This window comes from Pristiophorus japonicus, chromosome 1 (assembly GCF_044704955.1).
Source record: "Pristiophorus japonicus isolate sPriJap1 chromosome 1, sPriJap1.hap1, whole genome shotgun sequence".
In the NCBI taxonomy this organism is placed as follows: Eukaryota; Metazoa; Chordata; class Chondrichthyes; family Pristiophoridae; genus Pristiophorus; species Pristiophorus japonicus.
Window position 1 is genome coordinate 491,703,067 of NC_091977.1, and position 24,026 is coordinate 491,727,092.

Consider the following 24,026-nt stretch of genomic DNA (forward strand, 5'->3'; position numbering starts at 1 on the left):
TTCTGCAAGTGTTCGATGGTGTCCTGACCTGTGATCAATATGTCGTCCTGGAAAACCACGGTGCGCGGAACCAACTTTAGCAGACTCTCCATGTTCCTTTCAAAAATAGCCGCAGCCGATCAAATCCCAAACGGGCATCTATTGTAGATGAACAGACCTCACATGCATGTTGATGCAGGTGAGGCCTTTCGAAGATTCCGCCAGCTCCTGCGTCATGTAGGCCGAGGCCAGGTGCAACTTGGTGAACGTCTTCCCTCCTGCCAGCGTCGCAATTAGGTCGCGGGTACTGGTCCTGCAGCGAGAAACGGCTAATCGTTACTTTATACTCTCCCCAAATTCTGACCATGCCATCGCCCTTGAGAACCGGAACAATTGGACTGGCTCACTCGTTGAACTCAACCGGCGCGATGATGCCCTCTCATTGCAGCCTGTCCAGCTCGATCTCCATTTTCTCTCGCATCATGTATGGCACCGCCTGTGCCTTGTGCTTGATGGGTCGTGTACCGGGAACCAAGTGGATCTGCACCTTCACCCCAGAGAAATTGCCAATGTCTGGCTCAAATAACGACGGGAACTTGCTCTAAACCTGGGCACATGCGGCGTCGTCGACGAACGAAAGCGCTCGGATGTCATTCCAGTTCCAGCGGATTTTTCCCAGCTCGCTTCTGCCGAACAGTGTGGGGCCATCTCCTGGTACAATCCATAGTGGGAGTTCATGCACTGCTCCATCATAGGAGACTTGTATTGCTACACTGCTAATTACAGGGATCAGCTCTTTAGTGCAAGTTCTCAGCTTAGTATGAATAGGGCTCAGCTTGGGCCTTTGTGTCTTGTTGCACCACAGCCTCTTGAAGGCCTTTTTAGAAACATAGAAAATAGGTGAAGGAGTAGGCCATTCGGCCCTTCTAGCCTGCACCGCCATTCAATGAGTTCATGGCTGAACATGCAACTTCAGTACCCCATTCCTGCTTTCTCACCATACCCCTTGATTCCCCTAGTAGTAAGGACTTCATCTAACTCCTTTTTGAATATATTTAGTGAATTGGCCTCAACAACTTTCTGTGGTAGAGAATTCCACAGGTTCACCACTCTCTGGGTGAAGAAATTCCTCCTCATCTCGGTCCTAAATGGCTTCCCCCTTATCCTTAGACTGTGTCCCCTGGTTCTGGACTTCCCCAACATTGGGAACATTCTTCCTGCATCTAACCTGTATAACCCCGTCAGAATTTTAAACGTTTCTATGAGGTCCCCTCTCATTCTTCTGAACTCCAGTGGATACAAGCCCAGTTGATCCAGTCTTTCTTGATAGGTCAGTCCCGCCATCCCGGGAATCAGTCTGGTGAACCTTCGCTGCACTCCCTCAATAGCAAGAATGTCCTTCCTCAGGTTAGGAGACCAAAACTGTACACAATACTCCAGGTGTGGCCTCACCAAGGCCCTGTACAATTGTAGCAACACCTCCCTGCCCTTGTACTCAAATCCCCTCGCTATGAAGGCCAACATGCCATTTGCTTTCTTAACCGCCTGTTGTACCTGCATGCCAACCTTCAATGACTGATGTACCATGACACCCAGGTCTCTTTGCACCTGCCCTTTTCCTAATCTGTCACCATTCAGATAATAGTCTGTCTCTCTGTTTTTACCACCAAAGTGGATAACCTCACATTTATCCACATTATACTTCATCTGCCATGCATTTGCCCACTCACCTAACCTATCCAAGTCGCTCTGCAGCCTCATAGAATCCTCCTTGCAGCTCACACTGCCACCCAACTTAGTGTCATCCGCAAATTTGGAGATACTACATTTAATCCCCTCGTCTAAATCATTAATGTACAGTGTAAACAGCTGGGGCCCCAGCACAGAACCTTGTGGTACCCCACTAGTCACTGCCTGCCATTCTGAAAAGTCCCCATTTACTCCTACTCTTTGCTTCCTGTCTGACAACCAGTTCTCAATCCATGTCAGCACACTACCCCCAATCCCATGTGCTTTAACTTTGCACATTAATCTCTTGTGTGGGACCTTGTCGAAAGCCTTCTGAAAGTCCAAATATACCACATCAACTGGTTCTCCCTTGTCCACTCTACTGGAAACATCCTCAAAAAATTCCAGAAGATTTGTCAAGCGTGATTTCCCTTTCACAAATCCATGCTGACTTGGACCTATCATATTACCTCTTTCCAAATGCACTGCGATGACATCCTTAATAATTGATTCCATCATTTTACCCACTACCGATGTCAGGCTGACCGGTCTGTAATTCCCTGTTTTCTCTCTCCCTCCTTTTTTAAAAAGTGGGGTTACATTGGCTACCCTCCACTCCATAGGAACTGATCCAGAGTCAATGGAATGTTGGAAAATGACTGTCAATGCATCCACTATTTCCAAGGCCACTTCCTTAAGTACTCTGGGATGCAGTCCATCAGGCCCTGGGGATTTATCGGCCTTCAATCCCATCAATTTCCCCAACACAATTTCCCGACTAATAAGGATTTCCCTCAGTTCCTCCTCCTTACTAGACCCTCCGACCCCTTTTATATCCGGAAGGTTGTTTGTGTCCTCCTCAGTGAATACCGAACCAAAGTACTTGTTCAATTGGTCCGCCATTTTGCTCATGATAGACTGACTCGCACCCATGTCCAATTCCATGGATGCTGGAATTCCGTTCAGTTCAACTTCTAACTGGATCAGTGGACATTTCATAGTGAAGGTATGTAGCCCGTACACTTCTGCCTCCTCTGTTCGAGTCTCTAGTTCAGTTTGATGCGCCATGGATTGGTCGTCCTCTGCACCGTGGTCGTTTACAGGGTTTGCAGCTCATCTGCGCATTTACTGGAGGTGTCCCATTGTTCCACAGCCTTTGCACGCATAGTGTTTGAAGCGGCATTTATGGGCTCGATGATCACCTCCACAGCGCCAACAAGGTGTTAATTGCCTCACATTCACGCTTGATGGCGGACTCTAGGTCATCTGAGGTCGTGCAGCTGCAGGCGTGTATGCTCTGCCATATGCATTCCTGCCTGAAAACGAAGTTACTTTGTGTACAGTACTTGCCGATGCATCTTTAACCTGCAAAATTTGTTTGGTGTTATCGCTGGTGGACATGAATGCCTGGGCTATTGTTATGGCTTTGCTCCGGTTTGGTGTTTCAACAGTCAATAGTTTGCGAAAGATAACCTCATGGCCAATGCCAAGCACAAAGAAATCTCGGCATTTGCTCCAGGAATCCATCGAATTCGCAATGTCCTGCAAGGCACCTTAGTTCGACGACGTAGCTTGCCACTTCCTGGCCTTCAGACCGTTGACATGTATAAAATCGATACCTTGCCATCAGAACGCTCTCCTTCGGATTCAGGTGCTCCCAGACCAGCGTACACAGTTCTTCATACGATTTGGTTGTTGGTTTCACCGGAGCAAGAAGATTCTTCATGAGGCTATAAGTTGTTGCCCCGCAGACGGTGAGGAGGATCGCCCTTCATTTGGCAGCGTTCACATTCCCTTCCAGCTCGTTGGCCACGAAGTATTGGTTGAGTCGCTCCACGAAGGCTTCCCAATCATTACCTTCTGAGAATTTCTCAGGATACCAACAGTTCTCTGCATTTTCGCGTGATGGTTCGTTATCTATTACTCGTCACCAGTTGTTATGTCTCAAATAAAGCAACGTGACTGAGCACTGTAAACTTGAGTAAGTGTGACCTTAGTCTCTTTATTCTGACTCCAGAGTGCCAGCACAGCATGGGAGGCCTGCTTGTATGCAGTGCTCCCAAAGGATGCTGGGTTCCCTTGGGACTCCCAACAGATGCGCCCTCTGGTGGCGGTAGAATGCTGATTACAAGATGTTGCATACATAACACATTTCATCTGGGCCGAGGGACTTATCTAATTTCAAAGCTGCTAAACCCCTTGATACTTCCCCTCTCTGTTTATTTCATCCAGAATTTCACATTCCTCCTCGATAGCAGTATCTGCATCGCCCTTTTCCTTTATGCAAACAAATGCACAGTATTCATTAAGAACTATACCAACATCTTCTGCCGCCACACAGAGATTGCCCTCTTGGTCTCGAATAGACCCTTTAGTGATCCTCTTGCTCTTAATATATTTATAGAGCATCTTTAGATTTTCCTTAATTTTACTTGCCAATCATTTTTCATGCTCTCTTAGCATTCCTAATATCCTTTTTAATTTTACCTCTGAACTTTCTATATTCCTCCAAAGATTCTACAGTATTTAGCTGTCAGTATATGGCATAAGCTTCCCTTTTTTCTTTATCCTCCCCTGTAAGTCCCTAGACATCCAGGGGACTCTAGAATTGTTTTTCTTGAAGGACACATGTTTGGCCTGAGCCCTCTGGATTTCCTCCTTGAATATCTTCCACTGTTCCGACACTGATTTACCTACAAGTCGCTGTTTCCAGTCCACTGTGGCCAAATCACTTCGCAACTTAGCAAAGTTAGCTTTTCCCCAATTTGGGACTTTTTTTCCTGGTCTATCCTTGTCCTTATCCATAACTACCTTGAATCTGACTGAATTATGGTCACTGGAACCCAAGTGCTCTCCCACTGATATCCTTTCCACCTGCCCAGCTTCATTCCCCAAAACAAATCACAAAACTGCCCCCTCTCGTGTTGGACTGGTTACATATTGACTTAAAAAAAAAGTCCGTTTTTAGAAAGATAGCTGAGTATTTTCTGAAAGGTGGGAAGCTAGAAACTGGAGGAGCTGAGTGATTTAGGAGGTCCATGTACAGAAATCACTAAAACTAGTGGACAGGTGCACTTTTTTTTTGGAAATCTAATAGAATGTTGGCCTTTATCGCAAAAGGGGTGGATGTTATGCTACAGTTTTATAAAACTCTTGATTAGACCGCACCTGGAGTATTGCATTCAGTTCAGTCCTCCGGAAGGAGATTTTGCCCTTGGAGATTTTGTCAGTGCAGATTCACCAGAATGATATCAGTCTAAAAGGATTACATTTATGAGGACCGATTGCATAGATTAAACTTGTGGTCCTTTTGAGTGCAGAAGATTATGGGATGATCTAATTGAGGTATTTAAGACATTTAAAGGATTTGATAGAGTAGATAAAAATAAACTATATCCTCTGGTGGGGAACTCCAGAACAAAAGGCCTATGACGTTCAGGGGTGATATGAGGACGCACTTCTTCATACAAAGGGTAGTGGAAATCTGGAACTCTCTTCCCCAAAAACTATGTTGAAGATAGGCTAATTGGAAATTTCAAAACTGAGATTGAGATCTTTGTTAGGTAAGGGATATTAAACCAAGGTGCGTAAATGGAGTTTATGCAGATCAGCCATGATCTAATTGAATAGAGGAAAATAGGGAGTAGACCATTCAGCCCCTGAAGGCTGTTGCGCCATTCAATTAGATCATGGCTGATCTGTATCATAACACACTTTACCTGCCTAGGGCCCAATATTCGCCACCATTTAGTGCCAATTTTTTTTGAGGTATCAGTGTTTTTTGGAGCTAACTTAATTTTGCAAGTTTCGCCAAGGGTGTAACGCCGTCCTTAACAGGTAACGGCCGATTTTTTTTTTTAGTTAACGTTTTTATGACATCTTATATTATATCCAAACTAATTAAAAATGTTTGTTTGTGCGGAGGATAAAAAGAAATTTTATTGCAGTAAATTGCGAGTTGAATTTCCACCACCACAACCGCTGCTCACTGGGCTTGAGGCACACGGGGTCGAAGTGCCGGCTGGCAGGATCGCTCCCTCGGCCAGACACAGGAGCTCGGGGCTCAGCTTCCAAAGATGCCTGAGGGGAGTTGGAAGCCAAGCTGGGGAGAGGGGAGTCAGCGGGGGTGGCCTTTCGGCTAGGGATAGGGGCAGCTGCAGCAGGCCATTTGCAAACCGTCGGCTGAGACTGGGAGTTTCAGATTCAAAATACTTCCAGGGCAGGTGCAGCACTGATACAAAAGCAAAATACTGGATTCTGGAATAAAAACAGAAAATGCTGGAAATCTCAGCGGGTCGTCACAGGAAAAATCAGCACAGGTTAGCTACAGAGTAAAGCTGTACAATTACATGTTACCCTGTGTCATGTATGCACATTCTGTTTGTAGCCACTGTTGGAGGCCACTGAGGCGTCATTGTTGGAGGCCACTGAGCAGCATGCACATGGTGCTGCTCGGGTATAAAAGGCCAGCTATTTTGAGAGTCAGGCACTTTGGGCCTAAATAAAGCAGAAACAAGGTTGTACCTTGCTTAGTTAAACAGTGCTTAGTTAAACAGTACTCAGTTTGAATCTTTATTGCATACATAACATTTGGCGACGGGAATACAAGAATCTTTATTTGCAAAGTGAGCGCGATTGGATTTTTAGAGCGATTCGTGGTGGGAGAAGATTGGGCAGACTTTGAGCAGTTTGAACCAGTACTTCATGGCCAACAAAATTAAGGGGGTCGATGATGCAGATTGGCGCAGGGCCGTGTTTTTCACCTGTGTGTGGTTCAAAGATCTACAGTCTGAGAGAGAATCTACTCATGCCTAGTGATTCAACAGAGAGAACGTACGAGGAGATGTGTACATTGGTACGGGAGCACCTCAAGCCAGATGACGGCATCATCATCTCGAGGTACAGGTTTTATACATGCGTTCGATTGGAGGGCCAGATCGCGGCGGAATTCGTTGCTGACCTGAGATGTCTAGCAGGACCATGCAAGTTCGGGACGGTGTTGGCAGACATGCTGCGGGACTTCTTTGTTATCGGCATCAACCACGAGATGATCCTGCGCAAACTTCTGGCGGTGGAGGAGTTGGATTTAACAAGGGCCACCCAGATTGCTCAATCATGTATGACGACGGACAGGAGTTTAAAGCAAATGGCTTTAGTTCCACCGAAGCACCGAACCTTGGCAAGTACTGTAAATGCGATTGGTTCGGCAGAGCGGCACATGGCAGGACCTATCCGGCTGCGTTCGCAAAACTGTGGCTGCCCAAAGTCCGCCAGGGGAATGTATTCGACTTCTCCGTGTTGGCGTTGTGGAGGAAATCATCGGTACCAGCAGTGCCAATTTAAGCAATATAGTTGCAAAGGCTGTCTGAGAGTGGGGCATCTCCAGTGCAAGTGTCCGCAGATGAGCAAGCAAGCTGCGGCACTCCACTTGGAGGCTGAGAGTCAGACTAGCGCGGATCTGGATACGCAACCCGAGATGCCAGAGGAGGAAGTGTATGGGACTGTACTCCTTCATAACCAAGAGTAAACCAATTTTGATTGATGTGAAGTTTAACGGGATACCGGTATCGATGGAACTGGACACGAACAAGTCAATCGATCGTGAACGAGAGCGGGCATTTAATAAGCTGTGGGATACGGGCAGCTCTCGATTATCCGCACATGGATGCAACGGGAAACCGTTGCAACTGCATTTAAAATTCCGTGTGTGACACGTCACTTTGAAACTCTGATGTTCCTTTCGAATGTTGCCTGTTGAGCCTTGCTTTTAAGCGCTCTGCCTTGCCTCGGCTCCAGCTGCTGCTCGCACACAGGTCCACTGCCTCTGTCAAGCCTGCACTTGCCGCGCTGCTTTTAAGCGCTCTATCTTGCCTCAGCTCCAGCTCCTGCTGCTGCTCGCACACAGGTCCACTACCTCTCATAATTCATTAAAATGCCATGAACAGTTACAGGAAGTAATCAACAAGCCTAATTGTCTTTAGATCTAGAGGACTAGAATTCAAGGATTAGAAGATACGCTACAGCTATTGGTTAGAGCACACCTGCAGTACTAATAAGCATTAACTGTAATGTCCACTCGCTCTAACGGAGAAATCGTTTACCCGGCATAGCCCAATCCCTGAGGGACCCGGATAATCGAGAGTTGCCTGTACTAAGACTGTGATGCCCAGGCTGAGCCCTGTTAACACCAAGCTGTGCACGTACACCAAAGAACTGATAAAAGGTGATTGGCAGTGCACAAATTAACGTGTCCTATAACGGTGCAGTTCACGAGTTACCGCTATGGATTGTTCCAGGCAATGGCCCAATGCTGCTCGGCAGGAGCTGGTTGGAGAAAATCAGATGCGACTGGAACGACATAAAGGCATTGTCGGAGGAAGATACATGTGCCCAAGTATTGAGCAAGTTCCCCTCGCTGTTCGAACCGGGTATCAGCAACTTCACGGGAGCCAAGGTGCAGATCCACGTGGATTCAGATGCAAGACCCATCCATCATAAAGCTCGGGCAGTGCCGTATATGATAAGGGAGTAGGTCGAAATTGAACTGGACAGACTCCAGCGTGAAGGGATCATATCACCGGTTGAATTTAATGAATGGGCCAGCCCCATTGTTCCTGTGCTGAAAAGTGATGGCACAGTCAGAATCTGTGGAGACTACAAGGCTACGATCAACAGGGTTTCAAAACGAGATCGGTACCCGTTACCGAAGGCTGATGACTTGTTTGCGACGCTAATCGGAGGGAAGCCGTTCACAAAACTGGACTTGACATCAGCCTATATGACACAGGCTTTGGTCGAGACGTCGAAGAGACTTGCGTGCATTAACACACACAAAGGACTGTTTATTTACCACTGGTGCCCTTTTGGAATTCGCTCGGCTGCAGCAATATTCCAGAGGAATATGGAAAGTCTAGTGAAGTCTGTTCCCACAACCGTCGTGTTCCAAGATGACATCCTGATCACCAGTCGTGAATCCAAGGAACATCTGAACAGCCTGGAAGAGGTTCTACTGCGTTTGGATAGAGTGGGACTCGGACTGAAACGCTCGAAGTGCATCTTCATGGCACCGGTCGGGAGGAAAATCGCCGCTGATGGCATCAGACCTACTGACGTGAAAACCAAGGCCATCAAGAATGCACCCAAGCCGCAGAATGAGACGGAGCTGCGTTAGGTCCTGGGTCTACTCAACAACTTTGGTAACTTCCTACCTAAATTGAGCACCTTACTAGAACCACTGCACATGCTATTGAGAAAAGGCGACAACTGGGTGTGGGGCACATCGCAAGACAGAGCTTTCGAGAAAGCCACCAATCTTTGCTCGAACAAGCTGCTGGTACATTATGACCCATGTAAAGGTTTAGTTTTGGCCTGTAACACATCGTCATATGGAATTGATGGCTTGTTGGAGTACGCAAATGAGTCGGAGAAACTTCAACCTGTCACGTATGCATCCAAAAGTTTGTGTAAAATGGAAAGAGCCTACAGCATGGTAGAAAAAGAAGCTTTAGCGTGTGTGTACGGTGTTAAAAAGATGCATAAATACTTGTTCGGTCTGAGGTTCGAGTTACAGACCGACTGATCACAAGCCGCTCATTTCATTGTTTTCCAAGAGGAAAGGTATCAATACCAACGCTTCATCCCGCATCCAAAGGTGGGCGCTGACATTATATGCCTATGATTGTCATTTTGCCACAGACCTGGCAGAGAATTATGCCGATGCTTTGAGCCGGTTGCCGTTGCCCACACCGAAGGTGGAAATGCTACAACCGGTGGATCTAACTTTAATCATGGATGCTTTTGAGTGAAGGAACCCCTGTCACGGCTCAACAAGTTAAGACCTGGACCAGCCAGGACCCGATTTTTATCGGTGGTAAAGGGTTGCATCCTCAAAGGGGATTGGTCTGCCATACCTATGCAAATGTGCGAGGAGGCCAAACCGTACATTTGTCGCAAGGTCAAACTGTCTATTCAAGCAGATTGCATATTGTGGGGCAATCGCGTTGTAATGCCCAAGAAAGGGAGAGAGAAGTTCGTGCGTGAATTACACGCATCTGGGTATAGTGGTGATGAAGGCCATCGCCAGGTCCCATGTATGGTGGCCAGGAATTGATTCTGAGCTGGAAGCATGTGTGCATCGGTGCAACAGTTGCATGTAGCTCAGCAAAGCACCAGCAGAGTTTTTTTTTTAATTCGTAGCCAATCGTTCCAATTCTTTGTCAAATCACAAACGCCAGAGGTCACCTTGCACACATCAAGGATCACTCTGCGCCAATGCTCTTAGCCAAAAGGCCTAGAGCCACTGCACCGTTCCTGGAAGTACTGCAATACCAGGTTCGTGCCATGGAGGTGGATGGGTCAGGCCCCCCACACACCTCCGTGGAGGTGGATGGGTCAAGCCACCCCACCCACCTCCTATTTCCAAAAAAGCAAGCATATACCTTCCTGATCCAGGGAGAACCACCTTGGGGTTATGGTGGTTACTCCCCTGTCAGGTCAGTTACGCATGATCTTAGCCAAAAGGCCGAAAAGCACCAGCAGAGTTGCCGCTGAATCTGTGGTCGTGGCCATCCAAACCTTGGTCCAGATTCCATATAAGTTTTGCAGGTCCCTTCCTGGGCAAGATGTTTTTAGTGGTGGATGCTTATTCGAAGTGGATAGAATGCATCATGTCATCCAGCACGTCCATGGCAATCAGAGAATCTTAATTCCATGTTCGCGACACATGGTCTGCCTGACATAGTGGTGAGCGACACTGGGTCCTGCTTCACCAGTCAGGAATTTCCGGGGTTTGTGAAACTTAATGGCATAAAACACGTAAGGTCAGCACCGTTCAAGCCAGCATCCAACGGACAAGCCGAACGTGCAGTACAAATTATCAAACAAAGCATGAGAAACAGAAACATAGAAGCAAGGTGCAGGAGTAGCCATTCAGCCCTTCGAGCCTGCACTACCATTCAATATGATCATGGCTGATCATGCAACTTCAGTACCCCATTCCTGCTTTCTCTCCATATCCCTTGATCCCTTTAGCCATAAGGGCCACATCTCATACCCTTTTGAATATATCTAACGAATTGGCCTCAACAACTTTCTGTGGTAGAGAATTCCACAAGTTCACAACTGAGTGAAGAAGTTTCTCCTCATCTCAGTCCTAAATGGCTTACCCCTTATCCTTAGACTGTGACCCCTGGTTCTGCACATTCCCAATGTCGGGAACATTCTTCCTGCATCTAACTTGTCCAATCCCGTCAGAATTTTATGTTTCTGAGATCCCCCCTCATTCTTCTAAATTCCAGTGAATATAAGCCTCGTCAATCCAGTCTTCTTATCAGTCCTGCCTTCCCGGGAATCATTCTGGTGAACCTTGCACTCCCTCAATAGCAAGAATGTCCTTCCTCAGATTAGGAGACCGACCAAAACTGTACACAATATTCAAGGTGTGGCCTCACCAAGGCCATGTACAACTGCAGTAAGACCTGCCTGCTCCTATACTCAAATCCTCTCGCTATGAAGGCCAACATGCCATTTGCTGCCTTCACCGCCTGCTGTACCTGCATGCCAACTTTCAATAACTGATGAACCATGACATCCAGGTCTCATTGCACCTCCCCTTTTTCTAATCTGTCACCATTCAGGAATATTCGGCCTTCCTGTTTTTGCTACCAAAGTGGATAACCTCACATTTATCTACATTATACTGCATCTGCCAATCATTTGCACACTCACCTAACCTGTCCAAGTCATCTTGCAGCCTCTTGGCATCCTCCTCAAAGCTCACACTGCCACCCAGCTTAGTGTCATCTGCAAACTTGGAGATATTACACTCAATTCCTTCATCTAAATCATTAATGTATATTGTAAATAGCTGGAGTCCCAGCACTGAACCTTGTAGTACCCCACTAGTCACTGCCTGCCATTCTGAAAATGACCCGTTTATTCCTACTCTTTGCTTCCTGTCTGCTAACCAGTTCTCTATCCACGTCAATACATTACCCCCAATACTATGTGCTTTAATTTTGCACACTAATCTCTTGTGTGGGGTCTTGTCAAAAGCCTTTTGAAAGTCTAAATATACCACATCCACTGGTTCTCCCATGTCCACTATACTAGTTACATCCTCAAAAAATTCTAGAAGATTTGTCAAGCATGATTTCCCTTTCATAAATCCATGCTGACTTGGATCGATCCTGTCACTGCTTTCCAAATGCCCTGCTATTACATTTTGTAATAATTGATTCCAACATTTTCCCCACTACCGATGTCAGGCTTAACCGGTCTATAATTCCCCGTTTTCTCTCTCCCTCCTTTTTTAAAAAGTGGGGTTACATTAGCTACCCTCCAATCCATAGGAACTGATCCAGAGTCTATAGAATGTTGGAAAATGACTACCAATGCATCCACTAGTTCTAGTGCCACTTCCTTAAGTACTTTGGGATGCGGACTATCAGGCCCTGGGGATTTATCGGCCTTCAATCCTATCAATTTCCTGACTAATAAGGATTTCCCAGTTCCTCCTTCTCGTTGGACCCTCGGTCCCCTAGTATTTCCGGAAGGTTATTTGTCTCTTCCTTAGTGAAGACAGAACCAAAGTTCAATTGGTCTGCCATTTCTTTGTTCCCCATTATTAGTTCACCTGATTCTGACTGCAAGGGAACTACATTTGTCTTCACTAATCTTTTACTCTTCACATATCTATAGAAGCTTTTGAAGTCAGCTTTTATGTTCCCTGCAAGCTTACTCTATTTTCCCCCTCCTAATTAAACCCTTTGTCCTCTTCCCAGTCCTCAGGTTTGCTGCTTTTTCTGGCCAATTTATATGCTTCATCCTTGGATTTAACACTCCCTAATTTCCCTTGTTAGCCACGGTTGAGCCAACCTCCCTGTTTTATTTTTACGCCAGACAGGGATATACAATTGTTGAAGTTCATCCATGTGATCTTTAAATGTCTGCCACTGCCTATCCACCGTCAACCCTTTATCATTCGCCAGTCTATCCTAGCCAGTTCACGTCTCATACCATCGAAGTTACCTTTCTTTAAATTCAGGACCCTAGTCTCAATTAACTGTGTCACTCTCCATCTTAATGAAGAATTCTACCATATTATGGTCACTCTTCCCCAAGGGACCTCTCACAACAAGGTTGCTAATTAATCCCCTCTCATTACACAACACCCAGTCTAGGATTACCAGCTCTCTAGTTGGTTCCTCGACATATTGGTCTCGAAAACCATCCCTTATACACTCCAGGAAATCCTCCTCCACCCTATTGCTACCAGCTACCAGTGAGGAGAGTAACCCAAGGGTCACTGCAGATCTGCTTGTCCTGCATACTGCTGAATTACAGGACAAGACCCCACACACTCACCGGGGTCTCCCTGCTGAACTCGTGCTGAAAAGAGGTCTTAAGACCAAGCTATCCCTGGTACACCCGGATTGAAATAATCATGTTGAATACAGAAGACAAAGTTAACAAGGGTACCACGATCGCGCAACTGTGTCAGGCAAGATTTCTGTTAATGATCCTGTATATGTGTTGAACTATGGTCACAATCCCAAATGGATCTCTGGTATGGTCATGGCCAAGGAGGGCAACAGAATATTCGCTGTTAAGTTCCAGAATGGGCAAACTTGCAGGAAACACATAGATCAGACAAAGCTGAGGCACACAGACGAGCCAAAACAGTCGGACGAAGAAACCATTGACGACCAACCAATCTACCAGCAGTCGTCAGAGGACTCGAGGGTCATTAGTGAACTGGGAATTTCCATCATGGACCTGTTCAATAAAAATTAACTTGCAATTCCTGACATGACCACTGCCACCCCCAACAAGTCAGTCATCCAGCCTTCAGCCACAACAGACCCCAAGATTGGAATCGAACCCGGGAGCGCAAAGCACCGGACCATGGTGCTGCTCAGGTATAAAAGGCCAGCCATTTGGAGAGTCAGACACTTTGGGCCTTAATAAAACAGAAGCAAGGATGTACCTTGCTTAGTTAAACAGTACTCAGTTTGAACCTTTATTGCATGCATAACACCCTGGAAACTTAAATGCTTGGGCATGCTTGGGGTTAAGTTTCTCAGCATTATCAATTAGCTCCATCCACAGAAGCCAAGGTGTTTCTGCGTGGCGCCAAATTCAAACAGAAAAATGACTAAACTTCGGATTTTTTTTGGCACTACTTTGGCTTAAAAAATTGTCCGTTAATCTTAATTAATGCCAGAGAAAGACAATGTGAAATTTTGGGTCCTCTGTTCCATATCCCTTCAGATTCCCTATCAAACTGGCTCAGATTTGCTGAATTGCCTGCTCAGTTCTTCTGTAGAGAACAGAAGAGCTGATATTTTGTTTGTGGTTACCCTTTGTCTAAACTCAAAAGTTTACATCCAGGTAGTGAATCTGGCCGGGCGTCGGACAGAGACTCGGGGAAACATTTATTTAAATGAGGCCCTGCCGATGTTAACAGCAGGGCCCTCCATGTGACTGGACTCTGCGGGTGGCCTGCCTCCTTTTAAAACTGGGGCCAAACAATGAACACTGAAAATGTGCAGAAAATATCAGGAATGCATATGTGCATCAGCATCTGAAATGAGAAAAGGCAAATTGGCATTTTAGGGTGAGTTCCTTTATTAGAGCTGATGAAGGAAAGCAGACCAAACTCGTTGCAGATCTAATGAGAGGAAGCAGAGATAAAGCAATCTGTACAGATGTAAAAAGGCATTAGAAAATGGAAGTGAAACAGCTCCAAGACCCTAATCTTGGCTGTTTGCCAATTTCTGAGGTTGCAATAGGGGTATACAATTCATCATGGAACCCCAGGGCTACAGAAGATATCTAGTGAGTCAGGCCTGTCCAGAATTAAATACCTTGTCCAGTCTCCCACATAGAGAATGGAAACTCAGGTGAGCTATTAGAGGCAGAAAGGAGCCTATGCACCTGTATCCTAGCACGAGCAGGGAAGAAAATGGGTGGCAATAAACGTAGAATTGTCCAGTGAAAATCCAGTCTTTCCCTACAGAAACTAAAGTTAGAGCAAGACGCAATCACCGAGGCATATGGCTACTGTGTAATGGATGGCCATCGGGAGAGAATCGCCAACTTCAAAATCGAGCCACCGGGGCTGTTTCGTGGGCGTGGCAACCATCCAAAGATGGGAAAGCTAAAGAAAAGGATCATGCCTGAAGATGTCATTATCAACTGCAGCAAGTAAGTGGTTTATGTGATGAATGTAAGAAATAGCAGTAGAGAATCCAGCCAACCCTGTCATTTGGGTCCCCTCACTTTTTTTTTAATCTTTCCATCCTGTTCCTCTCACCCATGTCATTTCCTTTTTAACATGTGAACTGAATCCATTGCTTAACAATTTTCCCAATATATTTGTGGCTGAATTTCACTTGTTTCTTGTGACAATCACTTCTATTTGTGGGGGCGGGGAACTATTTGCTGTACCTTGCTGTTTAATATGAAGCAAAAAGTAACCCAGCAGAAGTGGGGCCCACCTTGGGAGTCCAAGCAAAGGAGATAGCTTGTCACCCAAAGGGAAAGAAGCAGAGACACAAAGACCTGCACTTGCTTTTACTTCTATAAAGGTCATTTCACTGACCCCCTGCTCCCAGCAGGGAGTGTCAATCAGAAATGGGCAGATCTGGTAGCACTATTAAGTTGGTACTTGCGGTAATGCCCTCGTACGGGGGGGGGGGGACACTGAGTCAAATTGCTAAGATTCTGGTGGTGGGGGGTGACTTGGCAGGTTGAGGCTGGATTTCACAGCAGCTTAGGACAGGCAGGCTTCCATTAGTCCCATGTAATTTAGGTGCCCACCTCCTGATCCTGCAGTCACCGGAAGGGTCAGCGGTGAAGGCACTGATAAACATGACCCAGTGTAAATCCTGGAATTGCTGGGATGCTTATTTTTGGAATTAATAGCTGTTGGGCTGTATATATAGTCAGTGCAATCCTTTTCCTTATTAGAGAATCAGTTATAGTTCTATATCAAAATGGCCAGGTACTTAAAAAGTCTTTGTAGTAAAGGCTCTTAAAATATCACAGAACTCAGGATATCTTGAGTCCTGAATGCAATACAGAAGGCTGCCTGTCACCTTCTATACATTTTAAATGTAACCAGTCTGCTAATCTGTCACTGAGTGGTCTAGTTTACAAATATAATTTGAGATAGTCTAACTTTTTCAGCCATCTGTTTTTCTAAATTAAGCTTATTTTTTCAGGGATTCTAAGATCCCAGTTCCCCCAGAAAATCATGTGTGGAAGGAGGTGCGTTTCGATAATAAAGTAACCTGGCTGGCATCATGGACAGAAAATGTCCAGGGACTCATTAAATACATCATGCTCAATCCAAGTTCCAAACTTAAGGTATGTGTTCTCTGACAGCAAATGACTCTCATTTTCTTCTTTGTTTAATAGGCACAAGATTTATTGTTTTGTTCTTTGCCGGGCCACACATTTGTCAAACACCTTGCCTCTATCTTCCCTTCCTGTTCCAAACTATAGACATTTAAAAACAAGCTCAGTGACATCTAACCACTGCCACTTTATTTAACCTAGTCTTCTAGGTTGGAGTCCTTTTCATGAAAAAATTAAGAGGAGATTTGACTTGTGTTATTCAAAATTGAGAATGTATGATGAGGTAAATGGGTGGGAGGAGTGGGATGAAACTACTTCCACTGACTATGACATGGTAATTATAGGGCACAAAAAGACCACCGCCAAACTAACGGAGAGATTTTTTTACTCCAAGGTAGTTAGAAACATAGAAAATAGGTGCTGAAATAGGCCATTCGGCCCTTCGAGCCTGCACCACCATTCAACAAGATCATGGCTGATCATTCACCTCAGTACCCCTTTCCTGCTTTCTCTCCATATCCCTTGATCCCTTTAGCCATAAGGGCCATATCTAACTCCCTCTTGAATATATCTAACGATCTGGCATCAACAACTCTCTGCGGTAGGGAATTCCACAGGTTAACAACTCTCTGAGTGAAGAAGTTTCTCCTCATCTCGGTCCTAAATGGCCTACCCCTTATCCTTAGACTGTAACCCCTGGTTCTGGACTGCCCCCAACATCGGGAACATTCTTCCTGCATCTAACCTGTCCAGTCCCGTCAGAATGTTATATGTTTCTATGAGATCCCCTCATTCTTCTAAACTCCAGTGAATACAGCCCCAGTCGATCCAGTCTCTCCTCATATGTCAGTCCTGCCATCCCGGGAATTAATCTGGTGAACCTTCGCTGTATTCCCTCAATAGCAAGAATGTCCTTCCTCAGATTAGGAGACAAAAACTGAACACAATATTCCAGGTGAGGCCTCACCAAGGCCCTGTACAACTGCAGTAAGACATCCCTGCTCCTATACTCAAATCCCCTAGCTATGAAGGCCAACATGCCATTTGCCGCCTTCACTGCCTGCTGTACCTGCATGCCAACCTTCAATGACTGATGTACCATGACACCCAGGTCTCGTTGCACCTCCTTTTCTTAATCTGCCGCCATTCAGATAATCTGCCTTAATGCTTTTGCCACCAAAGTGGATAACCTCACATTTTGGGCTTCAATCTTTGTTAACAGTCTCTTGTGAGGGACTTTATTGAATGACTTCTGGAAGTCGATATAAATAACATCCACAGACATTCCCCTACCTGAATTTTTTGAAGAGGTTACCAAAATAGCAATCGGGTTTGTCAAACATGACCTACCTTTTACAAATCCATGTTGGCTCTCTCCGATCATCTGAAAATTTTCATGGTGTTCAGTCACCCTATCCTTAATTATAGATTGCAGTAATTTCCCAACAACAGATGTTAGGCTAACTGATCTATAATTCCCTGGTTTCCTCCTCTCGCCATTCTTAAATAGTGGAGTAATGTGCAGTTTTCCAATCTGAAGGAACGATTCCTGAATCGAGAGAATTTGGAAGATCTGCAATGTGCCTTTAAAACCCTGAGATGGAAACCAATTTGTCCTGAAAATTTGTCACTCTTTAGTGCCATTATTTTCTTCATTATTGTTATTTTGTTTACGTTAATCTTGTCGCTTCCTTGTCCCTGATTCAATATTAGTTTTCTTGGAATTTCTGGCATGCTATCCTCTTCCTCTGCCACAATATTGACACAAAGTAATTATTCTGCAAACTTCTTAATCATGTCCCCCTACATTGAAATATAAATCATTGATATATATATATATATACCACAAAAAGCAAGGGACTTAAAACCGAGCCCTACAGAACTTCACTGGAAACAGCCTTCCAGTTACAAACACTCATCGACCATTATCCTTTGCTTCCTGCCACTGAGCCAATTTTGGATCCAACTTGCCACTTTCCCTTGGATCCCATGGGATTGTACTTTTCTGACCAGTCTGCCATGTGGGGCCTTGTCAAAGTCTTACTAAAATCCATCAAGCGCGCTACACTCATCAACCCTTCTTATTACCACCTCAAAAAATTCAATCAAGTTACTCAGACACAGCCTTCCCTTAACAAATCCATGCTGACTGTTCCCGATTTAATCCGTGCCTTTATAAATGATGATTTTTTTTTCTTCAGAATTTTTTCCAGTAATTTGCTCACCGCTGAGGTTAGGCCGGCTGGCCTGTAATTACTCGGTCTATCTCTTTCTCCCTTTTTAAACAACTGAACAACATTAGCCAGTACTCTGGCACCACACATGTAGCCAGAGAGGATTGGAAAATGATGGTCAGAGCCTCTGCTATTTCCTCCCTTGTTTCTCTTAACAGCCTGGGATACATTTCATCTGGGCCTGACAATTTATCTACTTTCAAATATTTCGCATCTCTATGTTTATCTCATCTAATATTTCACACTCCTCCTCCTCCTATCTGCATCAACCCTCTTCTGTGAAGACAGACGCAAAGTATTCATTAAGAACCATACCCACGTTTTTCTCCAGTACACACAGGTTACCTTTTTGGTCTCTCAAAAAAAAAACCCATGCTTTCTCTAGTTATCCTCTTGATCTTTATCTCTTCATAAAATATGAGGAATACATCAAGAGGAAACGTTCAGCTGGTTAGGCAGTTTCTGTAGAGAAAGGAAAAATGTTAGTGCTTCAGCTATAACCCTTCATCAGTGAGTTTGTTAGCTGTGCTCCAAAAGTTAACTGAAATGCCCTATGCTGGTATCGGAGTCATCGGCATTCATTTGTTATGTGTTGAGAATATCATGTATCCGATGTTGTCTGGCTCCTATATGAATAACACTTCTATTGCACATTCACTAATGTCAGCTTTTCTGTAGAGCACTGCACTGCTGACGGTTACCATAATGTGGGTAAAATAATGCAGAACATAAAGAATACAGATCTCGTTGTGTGCGGATACAGATCTGATTGGTTGAAGTCCTTGCAGTGGGACACATCTCCCTTCCCATCCTTTGTCAAATCCTTTGTTTTTTTTTTAAGAATTTTAGCTTCCACTCCCAGCCGCCCCCCCGACCCCGACCCCAACCCCAACCCCCATTCTCCCACTCTTCAAATTTTCAACTCTTTTCTTCTAAAGGTACTAACATGCTGGGAAGGGGTGAGAAATACAGTTTAGGGGCAGCAGTCGCCATCCAGTATCTCTGCTCCTGAAGATACTGCCACAAATTTTGGGGGGACGAGGGTCCCCTTCTGGAAGCAGCAGCCTTTGTATGTGAAGCTAGACCATGTCTAAGGCTTTTGCACCATAGGGGGCATCAAATCCAAGCCTGATGCTTCCTCATCCAGTGTATACACGTGCACACTTTCAACCAAGAATCTGGATAACCATGAAGTGGGGGAAATACTAGCTGCAGTCCTCTCTCATGTCTGTCATCTTATCTAAATTCATCATGTGCTCTCTCCTCTCTGCTGAGTTTACTACCCTCCTATTCTCCCTTAATCTCTTCCATGTAAACTCCCCAACCCAATATTCACGGCCACCCCCTTGATCGCATCGTGACAATCGCAGATAAGGCCGTCTCTGACCACTGCCTTATATCGCTCTCCACAACCCACATCCCCCCCCCCACCCTCAATCTCTACTTCTTTCTGTGTTCACTCCTGGAAAAAAAACTCTCTTCCAAACTCTCAACTGCACTTGCAAAATCCCAACTGGTCCAGCCTTTGGCTCTCCATTCACCACGACATTTCAGCAGTTACCAATTTGCTAAATCACGTCCTCACCACCTTTCATACCCTAGTTCCTATTAAAACTATTACTCTCTTACACCCTGGCCGTTATCCTTGGTACAGCACTCACCTTCGCTCCCTTACGTCCAGGGGACTTGAACTGATGTGGTGGACAACTGGTTTAGCCATTCACCGCCAGATCTGATTGGACCACAAAGCATTATGAGGTCCTGCTCTCCAACCAAAACTGCTCACTATTCCAAGATCATTCTGGAATGCAAAGATAACTCCCAGCTTCTATTCTCCACAGCTAACTGTCGTCTTAATCCACTCCCCCCCTGTCTCCTTCACCCTCGCCTCCAACAGCAAGTGCAGGAGCTCATGGATTTCTATGTCTCTAGGATTATCCGATCAGCTGCCTCTGCCACTTCCCTTTCTCCCCCCTAGCCCACTGGGCCAAACTTCCTCGAAGGTTCCCCCCTGCCCTAGCCCTGAACTCACATCTTTCTCCAGTTTCTCTCCGATCTCCCTCATGACTTCTCCATGCTCATTTTGTCCATGCGACCCACTTCCTATTCCCTTGACCCTATTCCCACTAAACTGCTGATCACCCGACTTCCTTTTCTGGCTCCCATATTAGCTAACATTTTTAACAGTTCTCTTTCCTCAGGTACTGACCCCTCTCTTTCAAATCTGCCGTCATCACCCCTCTCAAAAACCCTTGACCCCCTCTGTCCTTGCAAACTATCACCCCATCTTCAACCTCCCTTTTCTCTTCAAAGTCCTTGACTTGTGATCATCCAACTCATGCCCATCTTTCCTGGAACTCTCATGTTTGAAACCCTCCAATCAAATTTCCGCCCCACCACAGTACCAAAACAGCTGATCAAAGTCACATATGACATCCTTCATGATTGTGACAAAGGTAAACTATCTCTCCTCATCCTTCTCAACCTGTTTGCAGCCTTTGACATGGTTGACCACTCCATCCTCCCCCTACACCTCTTCACCATCATCCAGCTGGGTGGGACTGCACTCACCTGATTCCATTCTTACCCATCTAATCATAGCCAGATAATCACCTGCAATGGCTTCTCTTCCCGCTCCCGCATTGTTGCCTTTGGTGTCCCCCAAGGCGCTATCCTTGGCCCCCTTTCTATTTCCCATCTACATGCTGCCCCTCAGCGACATCATCTGAAAACAGCATCAGTTTCCACATGTCGACACCCAGCTCTACCTCACTACCTCTTTTGACCCCTCCATGGTCTGACATCTAGTACTAGATGAGCTTAAATTTTCTCCAATTAAATATTGGGAAGACCGAAGCTATTGTCTTCGGTCCCTGCCACAAACTCTTTATCCGAGCCACAAATTCCATCCCTCTCCCTAGCATCTGTCTGAGGCTGAACCAGACCTTTCGCAACCTTGGTGTCATATTTGACCCTGAAATGAGCTCCTGGCCACATATCTGTGGCATAACTAAAACCGCCTATTTCCACCTCAGTAACTTTGCCTGCCTCCACTCCTGCCTCAGCTCATCTGCTGCTGAAGCCCTCATCTATGCCTTTGTTAGCTCTAGAATTGACTACTCCAACGCACTCTTGGCTGGCATCCCACACATTCTACCCATACGTAAACTTGAGGTCATCCAAAACTCGGCAGTCTGTGTCCTAACTCGCTCCAATTTCAGTTCACCCATCACCCCTGTTCTCACTGACCGACATTGGCTCCTGGTTAAGCAATGCCTCGATTTAACTTTTCTCATCCTTGTTTTCAAATCCCTTCATAGCCTCGCCCCTCCCTATCTGTAATCTCCTCCAGCCTCTCAAATCGTCTAATTATTCGACGAGATAAACATATTGAAAGGAAATATTAAGGGGCTTAGCAGCTTTGAAAGTGGATAAATCCCCAGGTCTGGATGAAATGTATCTCAAGCTGTTAAAAGAAGCAAAAGAGGAAATAGCAGAGGCTCTGACCATCATTTCCCAGTTCTCTCTGGCTACAGGTGTAGTGCCAGAGGACTGGAGGACTGCTAATGTTGTACCTTTGTTTAAAACGGGAGAAAGGGATAGACTGAGTAATTACAGGCCAGTCAGCCGAACCTCAGTGGTGGGAAAATTATTGGAAAAAATCCTGAGGGACAGGATAAATCTTCATTTGCCAAGACATGGATTAATCAAGTATTGTCATCATGGATTTGTTAAGGAAAGGTCGTGTCTGGCTAACTTGATTGACTTTTTCGAGGAGGTAACCAGGTGGGTCGATGAGGGTAGTGCTTATGATGTAGTGTATATGGATTTTAGCAAAGCTTTTGATAAGGTCCCACGTGGCAGACTGGTCACGAAAGTAAAAGCCCATGGGATCCAGGGCAAAGTGGCAAGTTTGATCCAAAACTGGCTCAGAGGCAGGAAACAAAGGGTAATGGTTGATGGGTGTTTTTGTGACTGGAAGGCTGCATCCAGTGGGGTTCCGCAAGGCTCACTGCTGGGTCCCTTGCTTTTTGTGGTATATAAATCAATGACTTGGACTTGAATGTTGGGGGTATGATTAAGAAGTTTGCAGATGACACTAAAATAAGCTGTGTGGTTGATAATGAAGAAGAAAGCTGCGGACTGCAGGAAGATATCGATGTACCGGTCAGGTGGGTAGAACAGTGGCAAATGGAATTCAATCTGGATAAGTGTGGGGTAATGCATTTGGAGAGGTCTAACAAGGCAAGGGAATGCACACTAAATGGTACGACACTGAAAAGTGTAGAGGAGCAAAGGGACCTTGAAGTGCAGGTCTACAGATCCCTGAAGGTAGCAGGCCAGGTAGATAAGCTGGTTAAGAAGGCATATGGAATCCTTGTTTTTATTAGTCGAGGCATGGAATACAAGAGCAAGGAGGTTATCCTTGAACTGTATAAAACACTAATTAGGCTGCAGCTGGAGTACTGTGTGCAGTTCTGGCCACCACATTATGGGTAAGAAGTGATTGCACTGGAAAATGTGCAGAGGAGATTTACAAGACTGTTGCCTGGACTGGAGAATTTTGGCTATGAGGAAAGATTGGAGATGCTGGGTGTGTTTTCTTTGGAACAGAGGAGGCTGAGGGGAGACCTGATTGAGGTGTATAAAATTGAGGCGCCTGGATAGAGTGGATAGGAAGGACCTGTTTCCCTTGGCAGAGGAGGCATAGATTTAAAGTAATTGGGCGGGGGTGGAAGTTGGGGGGGGCGGGGGGGGGGGGGGAAACGGTATAGTGGAGATATGAGTGGAAATTTCTTTACCCAGAGTGTGGTGGGGGTCTGGAACTCACTGCCTAAAAGGGTGGTAGAAGCAGAAAGCCTCACCACATTTTTTAAAATACTTGGACGTGCACTTATTATCTGAATGGTGGCAGATTAGGAAAAGGGGAGGTGCAACGAGACCTGGGTGTCATGGTTCATCAGTCATTGAAAGTTGGCATACAGGTACAGCAGGCGGTAAAGAAGGCAAATGGTATGTTAGCCTTCATAGCTAGGGGATTTGAGTATAGGAGCAGGGAGGTCTTACTGCAGCTGTACAGGCCCTTGGTGAAGCCTCACCTGGAATATTGTGTTAAGTTTTGGTCTCCTAATCTGAGGAAGGACATTTTTACTATTGAGGGAGTGCAGCGAAGGTTCACCAGACTGATTCCCGGGATGGCGGGACTGACATATGAGGAGAGACTGGATCAACTAGGCCTTTATACATTGGAGTTTAGAAGGATGAGAGGGGATCTCATAGAAACATAAAAGATTCTGACAGGACGGGTCAGGTTAGATGCGGGTAGATTGTTCCCGATGTTGGGGAAGTCCAGAACCAGGGGATATAGTCTTAGGATAAAGGGTTGGCAATTTAGGACTGAGATGAGGAGAAACTTCTTCATTCAGAGAGTTAACCTGTGGAATTCCCTACCGCAGAGAGTTGTTGATGCCAGTTCATTGGCTATATTCAAGAGGGAGTTAGATCTGGCCCTTACGGCTAAGGGGATCAAGGGGTATGGAGAGAAAGCAGGAAAGGGGTACTGAGGGAATGACCAGCCATGATCTTATCGAATGGTGGTGCAGGCTCGAAGAGCCAAATAGCCTACTCCTGCACCTAATTTCTATGTTTAAAGTGCCATAACCTACAGGACTACTGACCAAGAGCTGGAAAGTGTAATTAGGCTGGATAGTTCTTTGTCGGCCG

The 24,026-nt window shown here is 45.6% G+C and overlaps 1 protein-coding gene and 1 pseudogene across 8 annotated transcripts in view; one reads left to right on the forward strand and one right to left on the reverse strand.

Moving 5' to 3' along the window:
- LOC139277143 (DNA topoisomerase 1-like) overlaps positions 1 to 24,026 on the forward strand; it is a 198,133-nt gene that overhangs the window by 157,336 nt on the left and 16,771 nt on the right. For all 8 annotated transcript variants that reach the window (XM_070895198.1, XM_070895203.1, XM_070895213.1 and 5 more), the window contains 2 exons: positions 14,726 to 14,913; positions 15,933 to 16,077. In XM_070895198.1, coding sequence (XP_070751299.1) covers positions 14,726 to 14,913; positions 15,933 to 16,077 — 333 coding nt within the window. The remainder of the gene's footprint in view (positions 1 to 14,725; positions 14,914 to 15,932; positions 16,078 to 24,026) is intronic.
- LOC139279896 (U2 spliceosomal RNA) lies at positions 10,002 to 10,240 on the reverse strand (annotated as a pseudogene).